Raw genomic sequence first — 16,474 nt, forward strand, 5'->3', positions numbered from 1 at the left:
AGCACACTTGCCTACGTCTGGTTTCTCACGAACCTCGACCAAGCCATCGGCGTCAGGAATGTCGGTAGTTCGGAACGACTCGGTTGGCGGCATACCTGCATCAGCATGAATCGGCACGTCGGATTCCTCGTGACGGTTCGGCACGTCGGGTCGGTCGGTAGTCTCCTCGTTTGAAGAGTCTTCACCGTCAAACGGCCGCACCGGATAAGAGACAAGAGGAGCGTCGTCGGCAGCGGGTCGATCAACAGTCTCCTCGTTTAAAGAACCTTCGCCGTCAAATGGCTGCACCGGGTGGGACAAAAGAGGAGCGCCGTCGGCAGTGGGTCCTGCAACAGTCTCATCCTGCAACGAGCCCTCACGGGCAGCCTTCTGAGTTGTGCCAGCAGTCGGGATCTCGTCTTTGGTGGGAGTGATCTGCTCCACAGGCAAGGAGAGACCCGTGGGAGGAATAGAGTACTCGACTAGTTTACGCTCAGCTTCTCCATCGCGATCTGGTGCCCCCACACTCGATGCATGCACAATCGGATCCCTTGTGGGCCAATAAGCATCCTGATCCGCTTCGGTTGTCCGCATGTCTACTGAACCGCTCGGTACATTGCACACTGCATCGTTGCCGTCGGCAGAGGGTTCCTCGACCGCGTCTTTGTGCAAGGAGCCCTCGTCGGCTGGCTTGTGTAAGGAGCCCTCGTCGGCTGGCTTATGTATGGAGCCCTCGTCGGCTGGCGGATAGCCCTTACCATCAGGTGTCGCAATCGAGGAGGGTATCAGAGGAGCACCTGTAGCATCAGGGTTCGAAACGTCTCCGCCGGGAACTGAGCCTTCAGCGGACTTCCGCTGCATTTCGGCAGGTTTGACAACTTCGCCTTCACCACCAAGTTTGACCACACCTGATCCGCCACGCTTCTGAATCGGGGATATCGTTAGATGATCATTCGTAGTTAGCGCGTCATGCTTCGTCGGTGTAGGAAGATCTGCGCCGGGAAGATCTGTGTGCTCAACCGACGTATACACAATTTCTCCATCACGGACTGGTGATCCCACACTCGATGTATCTGGATCCTTCGCCGGATGATCCAGGAACGTGATGGCAGTCGGAGCATCGTCCGTTGTCGGAATGCCACATTCTGGCGGTTTAGGAAGCTCTGCGCATGCCATAGAGCCTTCAACTGGCTCCACTCTGCCATCACCAAGAGATTCATCTGCAGCACTGCTGATCGGCACGTCGCAGACAGCTTGATCTGCCCCAGCTTCAGAGAGATCTACCGGAGCAGAATCTGTAATGGGAGTATCATGCTTCGCACCACAACTCGTTAGATCTGCGCCGGATCTGGAACCCTCAGCTGGCTCCCATACTGGCACTGCGGCCGCCGGCACTGTGACGCTATCCCCTGGGAAAGCAACCAGCTCCTCGACGGAGTCTCCTGCCCCACTACGTAAAAATTCAGAAGGGGGACTGGCAGCAACTCGCAGTCCGCCAGCATCATCCGTTTTCGGTACCAAACTCGGATTCTTGAGCATTCGGGGAGAAGCCCCTCGAGCATCGGGCTTTGCGCTCTTTGACTTTCCCTTTCGGTTCTTCTTGAACCTGGCGAACACCCCCTTCCAGGCACTGCCGCCTTCAGAATCTTTCCGTCGCGGTACTCGGTCTTCCGCACCTGAGACCAAAGCATTTTCACCGCCGGCCACATCGGCAAGGGCAGGTAAATCGCTAGGGATAGCAATACTGCCAGAGGTTGCTAGATTGCCAGGAGCAGTAACTGTATCGCCGGGAGTAGTAACTGCATTGTCAGGTGTGCTTGCATCAGCACGGGTAATAGCTCTATTGCCGGGTGTAACAACATTACCTGCGGCTGGATCGCCAGTGGTAGTGGCTGCGTCACTAGTGGTAGTTGCATCGCCAGGAGTAGCTGCACCGCCAGGAATAGAAGCTGCGTTGTCAAGGCTCTTTGTACCCTTCTCGACGGATGCGTCCGGTTCATCTACTCTAATGGAGTTTTGCAAGGCTCGACCTGAGGACCGTGCACATAGTTTAGCGGGACTCTCGCCCGCTGCGATATCGCCACCGTCGTAGGGGCGGCCCGAGTCGACGTTCAAAGGGTGTTCGGGGTCACTGCTTCCTTCATCAGCACTGTCAGTATGCGCTCCCCCGGATTGTACTCCGATCGACTGGGCTCCGCCAGAGTGCGTAGGACTACCATCTGTACTGGACATCTTCCACCTCGTAACGAGACCCCTCCAGACCTGCGAAGCCGGCTCTGCAGCGGCATCCTGAAGAAAGCTCTCGGCGTCCTCCGAAATGGGCGGGAAGTCCGACTCGTAGACGGACTCCGGTTCTTTGCTCGCGAATCGGGGCTGACCCGCACCGGGTTGACCTGGGACGAGGGATAAGGTTCCAGAATTCTGCGAAGTAACGGAGCTCTGGGGAGTCACGGAGGCGGACGAGTGCAGGGATTCCGATCCGCTGCCGGAGAGACTTCCTCCAGGCTTGTTACTCGACTGGCTTCTGGCCGACTGACTGCCTGTCGAGCTATCGCTGTACGCTCGGGCTAACGAACTAGAGGAGCCCTTAGCTGCCGGACGGAACCTCTTCCAGAAGTGCCTACCCGGCGCTTCTCCGGGATACACCGCTGGAAGTTCTCCACCAGACGTTTCCTCGTGCTCAGAGAAAGTCGCTCCCTGCCTCTTTGGAGGCACTTGCCGACCCTCCAACTCCTGATGTAGCGGCTCCCGTTTCTCTGCCCCTTGTTCCTGTCTCTCAGGTTGTTCTTCCGCTTGTTCCTGTTTGTCAGGCTCCTGTTTTTTCCTGGCATTGACAACCTCGGCATCATGGAACTTGGCCCACAGCACCCTCGGGCTCGTGGCGCGTTCGAATCCCGCTTCCGATCCAGCGTCCCCGAGCGGGGCATTCTCCGCCAGGGAGTTGGTTTCTGGCTCAACTTCTGGCAGATTCAAAGAGCTCTCCTGCAGTACGGAAGACACCCCACTGGCGACTGGGGCCTCTCGCCCACCCGTAGCCAGGCTCGGCAAGCCAGGGACGGCACTGACCACGGGCACGCCCTTTTCTGGCGCACGTCCAACCGAGGTTAAGGCTGGAGACGCAACTTGTACTGTGCGACTCAAATTCGGCCAATTCCGTGTAAACGACGGCATGTAACTGATCGACTTCTTGAACGGAGCTGCTCTTGGCAGCTCTACCTGTTGCTTCCCCCCCGGAACGTAGCCGGTGGTCGAATTACTCGCAGCGTTCATGGTGAGGTCACTCGGAAGGCCACCGGGCACAAGAGAAGGAGACGGGCCAGAAGGACGGCCAGCCGTCGACTGAGAGGAGGCGGGGCTCGACGTCGTCTCTGACGCGCCACAGTCAAGGCGTGAGTCTCCAGGCATCGACGAAGGCAGGTTCCGTCGCTGGCTCCTCTTCGTCTCGGGGTCCAGCTCCGTATGGCCGGATAGCATCTGGTAATCCACGAGGGACGACTGGGGGTCGAGTCGACCCCCAGAACCGTTGTAAAAGTTCGAGTTCGGCGGCCTGCAATCGAAGTGCGGCCCGCGCTCAGTATGGTCATTCCCGTCGCTCACTGTGCCATCGCTCTGAGTCCCATCACCCATGGCTCCAGCGCCCATGGTCTCATCGCTCTCGGTCTCAGTGTCGAGGAGACTGTTACCAAGTTCTGCTCCGGGACCTCGACTGCCGTAGCCCTCAACTGAAAAGTCGCTCAACGACCGTCCTGCAAAAGAGTGGTTGACCCAGCCCACTTCCTCACCTTTGGGCAACTCTCGGGGCACTTCTCCCGACAGGTTTCTCGATATCAGGTTAGACGGGCATCGTAAAGACCCGCCATTGCGACACGGCTCCAGCGCATTGCCCACAGCCCCGCCTCGAACACCTTGAGAAAGTGTCTGAGTGCTTCCACCTGGTCCTGAGTGAACTATATCCGCTCCTTCGCCCCGTAGAACGCCTGTTAGCTCAAGTCGATCGACATTCGGTCGGTCGGCACTAGGCAAGTTGATTTGTTGGCCTTCCGGTAGCGGACTCTCCTTATCCTTAACTGGAGTGAAAAGACTCACGATCGAGCTGATGATGTTTCGGGTCACGTTCTTCCTCTTCCCGCTCGCAAAGTCGTTGCCCGAGCCGGATTGTTGCAGGTCGACACTGGGAGAGAAGGACACCGGTTCGTCCACCACCGGCGTGCTCACAATCACATGACTCGGAGTGGACGATTGCGATGCCGCCGCAATTGGAATCGATTTCTAAAGACACCTACCTCGAAACCTGCGCTCCAGCGCAATCGTTTGCCGGCACACGTTTGTCAGCAGAGCACCCACGCACAAGAGCACCCACCCACGCACTCACAAGAGCATCCACCCACCCACGCACTCACAAGAGCATCCACCCACCCACGCACGCACAAGAGCGCCCGCCCAGGCACTCTTTACGGCTGGGCACCTCTCATATATGCATACACTGTGCCCTCAACGCTACACAATCCCGCTGTGTTACACAGTGTGACTTGCTTACTCGAACCTCGGTTTTCGATCCTTCATGATCTAAAGAGAGCCAGTCAGTCATCATGGGAGGGAATCATCACGGGAGTGTGTCATTATGGCATTGTATAATGGCATTGTATGATGGCATTGTATAATGGATGCGTGATCTTACTGTAAGATAGGACCACGCTGGCATCTTCTTCTACGGGACGCCACTTCCCTAGTGTTACGGTTTTCAAAGCAGGAACAGTTCGTCTGTCATCCTGATTGACAGGTTGATTTTGAGATGCCAGTAAATGAGGTACGTATAAAACCTCCCGCTTGTCTTGGCAAACATGGTTACTAATGACTTGTTCCTTGTGATCGATCTTAAGACGTGACAGGTCTATTTGAGATGGTTTACGCATTCACAAATATGTTCACAATTTTGCCAGTCCTGAAAATCGGTTTAAATCACCCAAATTGAATCCCCAATGCTTACTGCCTGGAAAATAGCCACGACCCTTCACTGGTGGAGGACCTTCACTGGTGGAAGACCTTCATTGGTGGAGGACCTTCACTGGTGGAGGACCTTCACTGGTGGAGGACCTTCACTGGTGGAGGAGATTCACTGGTGGAGGACCTTCACTGGTGGAGGAGATTCACTGGTGGAGGCCGCTCACGAACGGATTAAGGTAAACGATCTACTAAAGGTGACTAGTGGGTAAGGTGATAACCAGTCGGTAAAGGCGTTGGGAGGACTCTGTCTCGTATAAACGAGACAGAAGTGGGAGACAGAGTTGTTATACGTGATTGCCGCATGGTAGCGCATGTAGTCTGCTAGTGCACGTGGGCAAGGTGCAGGTTCATGAGAGTTTCTCCGTTTGTCACATGTGTATTGTTGGCGGCTGTGTTACCGGCGTACGCGGCGCCTGAGTTTTACACTGAGCAGCACCATGTACGGAAACCGGACGGCTCGGAGAGATTGATCACGGTCAAGAAGAAGAGAGTGGCTACGACCACGAAGGCTCCGGCGGCGACCACGAGGGCCAAGCCTACGGCTAACGCACCCACCAAGGCGCCGGCAGCGGCCACAAAGGCCAACACCCCCACAAAGGCGGTTAGCACCACGGTGGCTGGCGCAAAAGCGAAAAAGGCATCGCAGAAAACAGCGAATACGCCGGCGAAGAAAGTCGGTAACCTTCAAGCCACTGCCAAGAAAAACGCGGCTGCCCAAACTCCAGTCAAATCGGTCAGCGGCAGCGCCGGTACCCCCGTAAAATCGGTCTCTGGCTCGGCAACGGCTAACACCCCCGCAACGAGCGTTGGGAAAGCAACACAGAAGAGCACCACTCCAGTCAGAACGGTACAGAAAGAAGAAGAGGACGATGGTGATGATGGCTGGTACAAATGGTGGAAGGGACTCCTGATCGCTTTGGCTGCCTTGGCCGTCATTGGAATCATCGCCGGACTCTGGGTTTACGGCCACAAGAAACGCCATGCGACCGCTACCCGCGTGACAACCACCACCCGGCCCGCAACGGAGATTGAAACCGGACTGAACGCCACGACCACCGTTGTTCAGCCAGCAGAGATCCGAACCACCACCACTGAAGAGATCAAACCGGTCGCCACGGAGGGAGCGCCGGCTGCGGAGGGAGCGGCCATCCCCGCCGACGGAGCGGTCGCTCCCGCTGCTGCGGCTCCCGCTGCTGCGGCTCCCGCCGCCCCGGCCCCCGTCTCTGCCCAACCCTCGGCTCCCAAGAGCGGCGAGCTCGGCAAGAACGGTGACGTTGTCGTCACCGAAAAACTGAACCAAGGGGCTGGTGCAAAGCACCGCCGTTAATTCCTTATTTATCCCTTTTCCTTGGAACTTAGATCATTGTTATGGGCGGCAGCCTCCGCCAACCGTCTTTTTCCTATCTCTCTGCCTCATTTCTTCCCTTGTCTGTCGTATTTCTGCCTGTTCTCACATGCCGATGTTTGCGGCCTGTAGTTGCCGCACACGTGTGCTATCAGCGCGCACACACCTTATCAGCGTAGAAAATGGAAGTACAGTCTCACGGAGACCATCATGTACTCGAGTATCTGCGACAAAGATGTAGGCACGGCGTTGGAAGGGCAGAAGGTACAATACATGTGCGATGATCAACAGTGGTGCACGTGAGTGCTTACGATAAATGTGATAAGTTTTTGTTTGAATGTCAGAACCGGATCGAAGTATAGTAGCATTGATAGCGATGTGGGCAGGGCTAGGATTGATATGATGCGGAGTATGTTCGTGTATATTTGGTCATCTGCGTACATCAGGCATGATCTTTTGAAGAGTCGGCATAGTTTGATCTTGTCTGTATATATCTCAATGTTGTGTCTAAGAAGGGTGAAGAGGGCGATAACAGGGCAGCAGGGACTGAAGAAGAGAAGGTGCGTGAATTGTATGACCGCTTCCAAGTAATCGTCTGCCAAATTAGTTTCGTCATAGTGTCCCATGAGATATTCCGCTTCCTCGGCCGTGAATCTGATGGGCCCGATGCCCGGGGGAGTGACGGTAGCTCGAAACGGCTGTTGTGGTTGAACTCCGGATGGAATGGAAGGCGAAAGGAGTCGTTCGGCTTCAGCAGTGGGTTTAGCTCTTCGACAAGAGCTTCTTTTGTAGACGAGTGTGAGGTAGGGAACTGCAACCTCCGTGACATCGGCGACTATGATGAGACCAAACTGCATTATCAATTGTGTTTGAAACGTTTCGTATGGTGATATCTCCGTTGGATGAACCAGTGCAGAGTAGAAGAGCGGAAGGAAATGGTTCAGAGACTTGAATAGAACGGTCTTGACGCAGAGAGAATGGTTGCTATACGAACGCTTCACAATCCAGGCCCACAGGAGGTCAAAGAACACGACCAGTAGAGACTGAAGCACGCTTGCCAGTGCCATTATGTCAAACTCAATCACCTTCGTGTCTTGGTAAGACAATCGGAACGTGGAATTAAATGCGAGCTCTCGTAGATAGAAAGATACTGTCAAGCAAACAATTAGAGAAACGAAGATCCACAGGGTACAGAAGGACCCAAGTGTTCGATTAGCGGTTATACCTTTGGCCCCGATCCCCGACCTTCTTGGACCTAGGCTTTGCCCTCCTGGTCGCTTCTCCATACGCGGTAATTCCCCCATTGGTCCTGAACGCGTTGGTCCTGAACGCGTTGGTCCTGAACGCGTTGGTCCTGAACGCGTTGGTCCCGATCTATTGTGGCATGCACCGCCGTAGGCGTGGCCCTCCTCGTAAATGTGTGTCGCGCTAAATCTCCTTTGGACCTGTTTCCAGTCGCTCAAGAGTTTCTCCGTCCAGAGAACGAGGTAAAGCAAATATGTGGAACTAAAGACTAGCCGTAGTACCGGCATACGTGCAAGAGGAAGAACTATTTCATTGATGATAAATAACAAGCTACCTAAGAGTGCTGGATAGCGGTATGCCGAAGAGATCAGCGCCATCCATTCGAAGTATAGACCTATCCGTTCGCCAAAATAAGTAGCCACAACAGCATTGTCATCGACGGCACCAGTAATGTACGTCTGGGTATATCTCTTGTGTAGATTGTAAAAGTCCTTCAGGCCTCTCACCTTCACCTTTCGGCCATTGGTACGAAACGTGTGTTCTGTAAGAATTTGATCGATGTCAATAAATTTTTCCAATTCCCATGTTAACAGACGAATGCGGTCAATGTCCCGAAACAGAGAGCCGCTGCGGGTGTCTCCGGTGACCTTCATGCTTCTGCCAAGGCCGTCATAGTGTACCCAGTCTTCCTCAGGGACGTCAAACGAGAACGGCACTAGTAATTCCCCATCTTCAGCCAGCTCTTCCCTGTCGACAATGAGCTCTTCCATTTGCTGCTGAATCCATTCTCGGCTCTTTAAACGGAGTGGGTATTCATATTTGGCAGCCAGAATTTTACATGCTTCATCAGTCAAGCGAACCTTACAATGATATTCACTTACTCCCGTTTCATTCGCTCTAACATCCAGTGTCACAAAACATCCAATTGACTCTAACATCGATAACATGGTTGTCCGAATCATGAATTCCAGTTGTTGAATAGTCATACATTTTGCCCCAGCCAATCTCCCACCTCCGTTACGATCGCCTTTGTTTGGTGCAGCATACAATATCTCTAGAAACGGATGACGAACATTTTCTTCGTCAGCCGCACTCCCTGGGCGCGAATCCGTACCTCTCCTTGCCGCAGACATCTCAATCACATGTTCCCCTCCAGAACGAACAGTCGGTCGATACTGGGACCTCGGAGGAGTAGTAGAACATGTCAACGCACTTGCCGCTAACATCCCACGAGACACTCCTACCAAATAGCTGCGCAATTGCGAATCTACCAACTCATCATCATCATCACGACAAGACTGCGGCCGGGCTGCTGCTCTCTCATCCGGGAAGACGAGGGCTATGTCATAAAACTGCTCTGGCACCGAGACACAATCTACACAGCATCTCTATGAGTTGACAAAGCAGGATAGTGCCGAGGACCGAGGCTTGTAGGCGGGAGGGGTGGTAACTCGGCCGGGAGAGGAAAGGGGACACTTACAAGGCCTGTAGCCACGGTAGTTCGGCCCGTTGCGGATGTTCCAATCTGTTTCTTGAAGCTGCGTGCCGCTCTCAAGCGCTTGGCGGGGTCTCATCATCTCCCGACGAGTTTAGCAACAAGACGAGGCTAGAGAGCAAGACGAGACAGGCCAGGCTAGGCTAGGCTACGCTAGGCTACGGAACCAGTCAAAACAAGGGGACCAGCTAGGGGGCAGTGATTTTCTAGGGATTCACTCTTGCTCTCGCCTCGTTAATCTACGAAAAGAACGTTACGAGAAAAATGGACTGCTTACCGCTTCCAGAATCTTCTGTTCAAAGCCAGTGCCACGCACCCGGCCATCCCAATGAGATCCTGCCTGAACACCGAACCGGTTTGGAGGCGTCGGGAACGGGCATCTACTGCCCGCCAAATCTGCGGTTCCCGCCAAACCTCGAGAAGGAATCCCCGCTTCAAGACTGGACGACTCAGGAAACAGGGCTTGCTCCAGTCTCTTCATCTGCAATAAGGGGTCATCCAGTCTTACGGCTTGCCGCAACTCGGCGTCTAACGAGCCCACGATCTCGGTACTGAGGCGGGAGATATTTTACCAAGTGACGATTCCTGGATAGAAACAAGAGCGTGACGGGGGTTGCGGGATCTGGGTCTTCGGAGTCTCTGGCTCCGAATTCTTTATTTCGAGCTCGTGTGTGGTGGAAAGTGTGCGCGGCCTACGCCCGGTAAGGGCCGCGGCGAGACCTGACAAGAAGGCCAACCTCGTCACCAGTCTTATCGATGGGGGGTATATGTTGACCGTCAGTGTCTGCTGTTGGGGGGTGCTTGCTTGTAGGCGGACAGTGTTAGGACAAACCTGTGAAGAGATTCGGCAATGGTGTCCTCTTGTTGTTTTCTAATCTTTTGTATTTCTCTCTTTTGCACCAGGCCCCCTCCCCATTCAAGGTCCTTCTCGTGGATGACATTTTTTTTTGATTGTCTCCTGGACTTTTCAAAGTTCTCGTTTAGTCCTCGTTCCTTAAGGTACTCTTGCCGAGTGATTTTATGTCCGGTTTTACTGCGATACACAACTCCAGGAAGGTTAACTGATTCTTTTGTAGTTAGGTCTTTCTTGACCTTGTTTGGCTGACTGGTGTGGACCTTGCTGGGGACAGACAGGGACGGGTTTTCTTCAAATACTATATCTTCATCATCGGTGATTCGTATCATTAATTAATAAGCTTTGTCCCGGTTTGGGAAAACAAGGCAGCACACGTGTGTGGGGGCGTCAAATTCGGTAGGAGAATTTCCAGATGCATGCCCTATGCTCAGATTAAATGCAACAAATTAAAGAGGAGCCTTTCGGGGAGCATCAATTATGGAGTTTATCCGATTGCGCCACATCCAAATTGAATTACTCACAACCGGCAAGAGAGTCAATATGTGTTATGGGTCAACCATTAGACACTTGCCCAAGGTATGTACATTAACCAAGAGATGGCAAACATATTCAGGTGCAAAGAAGAAGGGCTCGGATTAACTGTTTGGAAACCTCACCGGCACATTGGCGAGATGAAGATTCGATATATATGTGAAAGGAATTTTCAGGAACTAGAAAGCCCACATCATTTTGACGTGCCTTTATGTCCATTATGCTCGTGTGTCCTATACCTATATATCTTTAACACAATGATAGGTGCCACCAATGCCAGGAAACTTCACAAATATGCTCTAAAATGCAGTAATAAACACGTTCTTCCGTTATTGGATGTTTTTTGTCTGGTAAGCTGGGTACCAAGCTCCGTACATATGGGTCTGGGGCTGGGGCTGGGGTGGACCATACATCGGGGGGGTCTGGGGCTGGGGGGGGGGGGGGTGAGGGGGGTCTGGGTCTGGGGCTGGGGGTTAAATGACCTTATGTTTGCAGACCAGAAAAGGATCATCGAAATGCCGAGCTAATCTGAAGTTGCAGTGGTGTTACGGCACAATGGTAGCTCGATGCGAGAGTCAGAAAAACCGAGACCACGACTTGTGGTGGGTTCGGTATAAGAATGAGTGGAAGCAGCGACGGACCATGATTCGGTACAAAAAAGATTTCTTGTCCCATCTAAGTGATTCCCAACGGGGTCTGTTACTTAGTCTTGGTCTAGAAGGTGACCCGCCACCGGATCCGAAAAATACCCTGGGACCAACTTTTGACACCCTGCTCTCGCTGAGTACGGAGAGTTGGAAGAAGCGCTCTACGCCTGCTACGCCACCTACGGACAGTGTCGGTAGTGACCAAGAACGGCTACGGAAGAAAAAGCGCTTTAGTAAAACCCCGCCTCTGTCAAGCGAAGCCACTCCACGACTCTTTACGGAACTGCCCTTCAACGACCTCATCACGGGTACACCTATCTCCTGGGCCGCACAGGAGAACGGCGACGAAAACGAGAATGTGGTCAAAAACACGGTCTCCGTCGTGGGACAGGTCGTTTGCTTTCCGCTGCTTTTGCCTCTTCCCCGAGACGACGAAAAACACTTCTGAACACCCACGCGCCAAACAAACCATCTATCATACTCACCACCTCTCATCGCCTACCTCTCGTTGCTTACACGCCTCTCATGCGTTCCCAGTCTTGGGCAGCGGGGAGTCCAGCCATTGCGTTTTCAATTTCAAGTTCGGTCATTGCGTGTACCTTGGCCTTGTCGGCAGGCACGAGTGAGACCTCGACGTTCTTGGCGGTCATACGGTCCTCCATGACCTGTCTGAGTACGAGGAGGGCCAGCGAAACGGCCTGGTCGAGTGTCATATCGGGTTTGTAGTTCTCCTGTAGCTTCGAATCTGCGCCTTCATGTCCGCTGCCGATGGCGACGGCTTGGTATTGGACTGTGCTGCCTGATGGGTCGCAGCACCAAAGGGAAGGTCCTGCCTGTTTGTCTACGCCTCCTACCAATAGTGAGACACCGAACGGTCGGGAAACTACCTTCTTGCGATTTGTGTTCACACCACTAAAGTCCAACATGAACGCCGCAATCGAGTTCACGCAACTCTCCACCGGCACAGGCTGGCCGTATACGAACCAATAGTTCGCCGCGTCCGACCGACCACGGTCAATCAACGTTCGGGAGTCTGCAATTATACCCGCACTCGCACACGCTATATGCTTGTCAATTTCCACCACCTTCTTCAAGTCTTCCGTCTCCTCGATCAACTTTGACCCCAGACGCTTTTCTGTCGCCAACACGACTCCCTCTGACGTTCGAATACCAATCGCTGTCGCCCCCAACTAAAACACACGTGTTTGCACACATGTTGTGGGCATATATGTGTCGGGCTGTGTCGATGTTGTGTGTGTCTACATTAACGGCTCCCAGAGCATATTCTACTTGAAACAGTCTGCCCTCAGGGGAAAATGTATTGACGCCTCGATCGTATTCATTTCTCGAAGCGTACATCCTAAAAACTATTTAATTATTCCCGACCAAAACTGTCAACCCCAAACTGTCAATCCCAGCCCCGACGAAGGGTCTGGCTGAGTGCTGGTCCAGATGCACACGCCGCCATGGGGCAAAAGGAGGCGGAGGAATTTTTAACGAAGGTGTCAGTGTGTGTCAAAAAAAAGACTTAAGCTCTGATGAACGGAGAGGCCGCTATGTTGTACTTGCACAGCTCCTCCGGCTTGAACCAGAGATTTATTTCTCGCTCTGCAGACTCTTTCGAGTCTGACGAGTGCACAATGTTTCTTTCCATAACTTGGGCGAAGTCCCCACGAATGGTTCCGAGTTCAGCATCTCCAGGCTTGGTCGCGCCGATAAGTTTTCTAGACTGATCAATGACGTTCTCTCCTTCCCAAGCCATAGCGAACACTGGGCCTTCACCAACATACGCTAGCAGGCCGGGCAGGAACGGCTTCCCTTCGTGCTCCTTGTAGTGCTCCCGCACCAGAGCATCACTTGGCATGACCAACTTCGCGCCACACAGTACATACCCACGGTTCTACAACGGTAACGTTAACAACGGTAACGGTGTCATCATACACGCGACGAACAAACAGGCAGTGTGTGTCAGCGGTGTCAGTGCACACGAAACCCCGTGCTGAATACCTGGTAGCGTTTCATCACCTCGGAGATTAATCCACGCCGAACCCCATCGGGTTTCACTGCGACGAAAGTACGTTCGATGGCCATGGTCGAAAAAATAGTAAGGGAAAGAGAAACAAACGCCGGGTGAAGACGAGATGGATCGTTCAGGGATTTTTGCCAGCTAGCGCAGCAATGGCGGGGAGGTGCTACTTCCCGACACGAGAGTGTCTGTCTTCTTGAAAACCTTTTTCGGCTTGTTCCGTGGTTGGGGGGCTTCCAAGGTCTCAATGTGGATCACTGGCAGGCGAGTAGGACCAGTGTTGAGCTCCCTGACTTTTGTGGTAGTTTCTTTGACTGTTTTAAAGGCCGTATCCGAATACTTGGAAATTTTCGTGGTGCTTGAAAACTCATCAGCAACCTGACGGGACACTTTAGTGTCGGTCACGAACGACGACTCCGTTTCCCTGACCTCCCTGCGATATCGAGACTCGTTGCCAGCCAGTCGAGAGAACGCTTCATCAACTATGCGAGCGTACCTTTCATCCGCCGGCGGCGGCTTGTCCAAGTGTTCAGCTGCTTTGTCACCTATCAAGCTGACGGGCTGGCTGTCAGGTGAACTAACTTGGGGACTAACTGAGGTAGCGACAGACGGTCCTGGTTGGCTGCCCGATTGGCGGCCTGTCATGCTGCTTGGGCGGCTCTCGGATGTCGTGGCAAATTGACCACCTGTCAGACTGCTTGGCTGGCTCCCCGGAGGGGTACCAGCTTGAGCACCTGTCGGGCTGCTCGTCCGGCTATCCGGCGGACTGTCTACTTGACTGTCTGCGACGGTATATGTCAGACTGGGAGGTTGACTGCCTGACTGGCTGTCGGGCGGGGTACCTGTAAGGCTGTTGGGTTGACTGCCCGATTGGCTGTCGGGCGGGGTACCTGTAAGGCTGTTGGGTTGACTACCTGACTGGCTGTCGGGCGGGGTACCTGTAAGGCTGTTGGGTTGACTGCCTGACTGGCTGTCGGGCGGGGTACCTGTAAGGCTACTTGGCTGGCTGCCCGATTGGCTGTTGCCAGCCGCGTGGTCAGATTGGTTGCTGACACTTTGTTCCGCTGTGCCGCTGTGTTCCGCTGTGCCGCCGTGTTCCGTTGTAACGCTCTGTCCCTTGGATCTGCCGGTAGACTTGGGTCGCTTGTGTGCATGTTGCCTTTGTGCCCTCTGTGCTGGGGGCTGAAGGTATGCTTGGTAGAAACGCTGGAAGATGTCAAAGGCGAGTTCGACTCGGTTTAGGAGTGGGTAGACTGCTTGGTATATTCGTGGGTGAACGCGTTGCGCCAAGATGTCTATTTCGTCTTTAGCGTCGTCAATGATGACGTCGAGCATATCCAACGTCTCCGCCACGCTACCACGTCTGTGTCTGGTGGGAAAAGCATCGCTCCAACTCTCAACGAGGAACATCAGTTTCTCAGTCCACCTATCAACCAAGATGCGCACCGTTTCTTCTGAGCAGTACTCAATGCCACCATAGGCGAGGGCTGCCGTCTCGACCGTAAGATCGTCCCACTCCTCCAGCACACTTTGCGTAATCGCCCGTTCGAGACGGCGCACCATCTTTTGGCCATCGCTCGTCACTACGTGCATGATTGTTTCGTGGAACGAGTTATTGTCCGGTGGCGACGTAAAGCCCAGTACCAATTCTACATAAGTACCCACGTTGACTGACCAGTCGCCTGACCGGTCGGCCGCCACATCCGTGATTTGGTCGAACCAGTTTTGCGGGCTGTGAACTTTGGACTCCAAGACCTCCGGCTGCATTCGTTCGTCCAGCCGGCGAGCCCAATCACGGAAACCCACTCGTAGGTCGCCAGACACACTACCGTCCGGGTTCCAGGGCAAGTCCAGTCGCTCCAGTATGTCCAGGTGCTCACGTCGCTGTCTTAATCGCCACTCCTTATTGCGCCAGTGTCCACTTAAGTCGTCCCGCCGATGCCAACCAACCATCACGCGTGTGACTGGCTGGCTGCTCCACGACGCGTCGTGTGAAGCCTTTTTTCCACCCGGCCTCTCGAGGCTCGACCATTCGAAATTCTGTCGCTCGAGGCTCCGCTCGAGGCTCGACTCCTTCCGGACAGCTCGCTCGAAGCCCGACCGGTCAAGAGACGCCCGACGAGGTTTAGTTTGTGGTTTCTTCGCAGCCTCCCTTACCCAATCGGCCGTTGCCGTCTTCCGGGAGACCCGACGCGGCAAGTTACCGGGCGACTCCTCTGGCTCCGGAGTACCGGACTCCCGATCGCCGGACTCCGGATCGCCGGGCTCCGGATCGCCGGTTGTGTCATTGACGGTAGAGTCATCGAGGGGTTGCGAGTGGTCTCGTCTGCGACGGGCGGTGCCTTGGGGACTGGTGTAGGGATCGATGCCGAGGACCCTGGAAAGCCGGCAGACGACATCTTCAATGTCGTCTGTAAGTATCGGATTGAGGAGACAGCAGCGGCCGTCACGGCGTCGGAGTGCGTCAGTAAGGGCCCGTCGGGCCTTACGCATACGTGCATACGCGGCAGAGCCGACGGCTGAGATGCTGGTGGTGTTCCCGCGAATGTCGTTGAAGACGGCGTCCACCACCATGTGGAGCATACGTTCGGCATGTGCGCCCTGACTGGCGAGCACTGTGCGGTCGGCTTTACTCAGGCGACCGGGATCCAGCACACACGTACCTTGCAATCGGCCACCGGCGGAATAGGAGCCACGTTGCGTTACCCAGTTGTCGAGCCGCTCTCGCACCATATCATAACCGCACTTAGAGGCTAGGACCGACGTCGCGCTAAGCGATCCCATAAAGTCGCGCATGCCAGCCATGAATTCAAACCACGCATCCACAACGGCCTCACGCACTGGCAACTGCTCCAGATTCGACAGCTCCACCGGACCCGGTGCTGCCGTCCACGGCGTCTTCTCGCCCGGAGCTAACGTCCAACTCCCCGCTGACTGACTCCCCTCCGACCGTCGTCTACCCCCACCGTTGTACTCCTCCTCCTCCAACACCTCCTCATACCCATACTCACTCCCTCCCGCCTCCGACGCGGGGCCTCCCGTCTCCGACGCGGGGCCTCCCGTCTCCTGATCCAACTCCTGCAATCGGCACAACAACTCCAGCCGCAACCGGCTGTCGCTCATCTGCCGGCAACGTCTGCTGTGACCGCCACTGGCGCCCTGCTTGCCCACCGGCTCAACATTCTCGTCGTCCGAACCCGCGCCGTACATCGGCACTTCGGGAGACCGGCTCCACGGGACTTCTCGGCGAACCACCGCAGGCTCCGTGACTGGCTGCTTCCCGCCACTGGCGCCCTGCCTGCCCACCGGCTCAACATTCTCGTCGTCCGAACCCGGACCGTACATC

At 54.6% G+C, this 16,474-nt stretch overlaps 9 protein-coding genes across 9 annotated transcripts; 2 read left to right on the top strand and 7 right to left on the bottom strand.

The window, feature by feature from the left end:
• Window positions 1-11: 11 nt before the first annotated feature.
• On the bottom strand, window positions 12-2,211 carry GNI_080690 (hypothetical protein; the record flags this gene model as incomplete). The annotated part of the gene is made up of 2 exons (XM_011135696.1): window positions 12-95; window positions 202-2,211. 2 exons carry the CDS (start codon window positions 2,209-2,211, stop codon window positions 12-14), a joined length of 2,094 nt encoding a protein of 697 aa, XP_011133998.1.
• Window positions 2,212-5,332: 3,121 nt separating this feature from the next.
• Window positions 5,333-6,310, top strand: GNI_080700 (putative transmembrane protein; the record flags this gene model as incomplete). The annotated part of the gene is made up of 1 exon (XM_011135697.1): window positions 5,333-6,310. One exon carries the CDS (start codon window positions 5,333-5,335, stop codon window positions 6,308-6,310), a length of 978 nt encoding a protein of 325 aa, XP_011133999.1.
• A 188-nt stretch (window positions 6,311-6,498) lies between these two features.
• On the bottom strand, window positions 6,499-7,395 carry GNI_080710 (anoctamin; the record flags this gene model as incomplete). The annotated part of the gene is made up of 2 exons (XM_011135698.1): window positions 6,499-6,552; window positions 6,640-7,395. The coding sequence occupies 2 exons, from the start codon at window positions 7,393-7,395 to the stop codon at window positions 6,499-6,501; spliced, it is 810 nt and encodes a 269-aa protein (XP_011134000.1).
• Window positions 7,396-9,282: 1,887 nt separating this feature from the next.
• Window positions 9,283-9,392, bottom strand: GNI_080720 (hypothetical protein; the record flags this gene model as incomplete). Its single annotated transcript, XM_011135699.1, has 2 exons — window positions 9,283-9,307; window positions 9,346-9,392. 2 exons carry the CDS (start codon window positions 9,390-9,392, stop codon window positions 9,283-9,285), a joined length of 72 nt encoding a protein of 23 aa, XP_011134001.1.
• Window positions 9,393-9,845: 453 nt separating this feature from the next.
• On the bottom strand, window positions 9,846-10,253 carry GNI_080730 (pre-mRNA-splicing factor of RES complex protein; the record flags this gene model as incomplete). Its single annotated transcript, XM_011135700.1, has 1 exon — window positions 9,846-10,253. The coding sequence occupies one exon, from the start codon at window positions 10,251-10,253 to the stop codon at window positions 9,846-9,848; it is 408 nt and encodes a 135-aa protein (XP_011134002.1).
• Window positions 10,254-10,360: 107 nt separating this feature from the next.
• GNI_080740 (hypothetical protein) lies at window positions 10,361-11,550 on the top strand (the record flags this gene model as incomplete). The annotated part of the gene is made up of 3 exons (XM_011135701.1): window positions 10,361-10,500; window positions 10,538-10,805; window positions 10,951-11,550. 3 exons carry the CDS (start codon window positions 10,361-10,363, stop codon window positions 11,548-11,550), a joined length of 1,008 nt encoding a protein of 335 aa, XP_011134003.1.
• Window positions 11,551-11,614: 64 nt separating this feature from the next.
• Window positions 11,615-12,461, bottom strand: GNI_080750 (proteasome subunit alpha type; the record flags this gene model as incomplete). The annotated part of the gene is made up of 2 exons (XM_011135702.1): window positions 11,615-12,292; window positions 12,366-12,461. The coding sequence occupies 2 exons, from the start codon at window positions 12,459-12,461 to the stop codon at window positions 11,615-11,617; spliced, it is 774 nt and encodes a 257-aa protein (XP_011134004.1).
• A 169-nt stretch (window positions 12,462-12,630) lies between these two features.
• On the bottom strand, window positions 12,631-13,193 carry GNI_080760 (nucleoside diphosphate kinase; the record flags this gene model as incomplete). The annotated part of the gene is made up of 2 exons (XM_011135703.1): window positions 12,631-13,002; window positions 13,110-13,193. The coding sequence occupies 2 exons, from the start codon at window positions 13,191-13,193 to the stop codon at window positions 12,631-12,633; spliced, it is 456 nt and encodes a 151-aa protein (XP_011134005.1).
• A 76-nt stretch (window positions 13,194-13,269) lies between these two features.
• Window positions 13,270-16,338, bottom strand: GNI_080770 (hypothetical protein; the record flags this gene model as incomplete). Its single annotated transcript, XM_011135704.1, has 1 exon — window positions 13,270-16,338. One exon carries the CDS (start codon window positions 16,336-16,338, stop codon window positions 13,270-13,272), a length of 3,069 nt encoding a protein of 1,022 aa, XP_011134006.1.
• Between the last annotated feature and the right edge of the window lie 136 nt (window positions 16,339-16,474).

The sequence above is a fragment of the Gregarina niphandrodes genome (genome assembly GCF_000223845.1).
Source record: "Gregarina niphandrodes unplaced genomic scaffold scaffold00015, whole genome shotgun sequence".
Lineage (NCBI taxonomy): Eukaryota > Apicomplexa > Conoidasida > Eugregarinorida > Gregarinidae > Gregarina > Gregarina niphandrodes.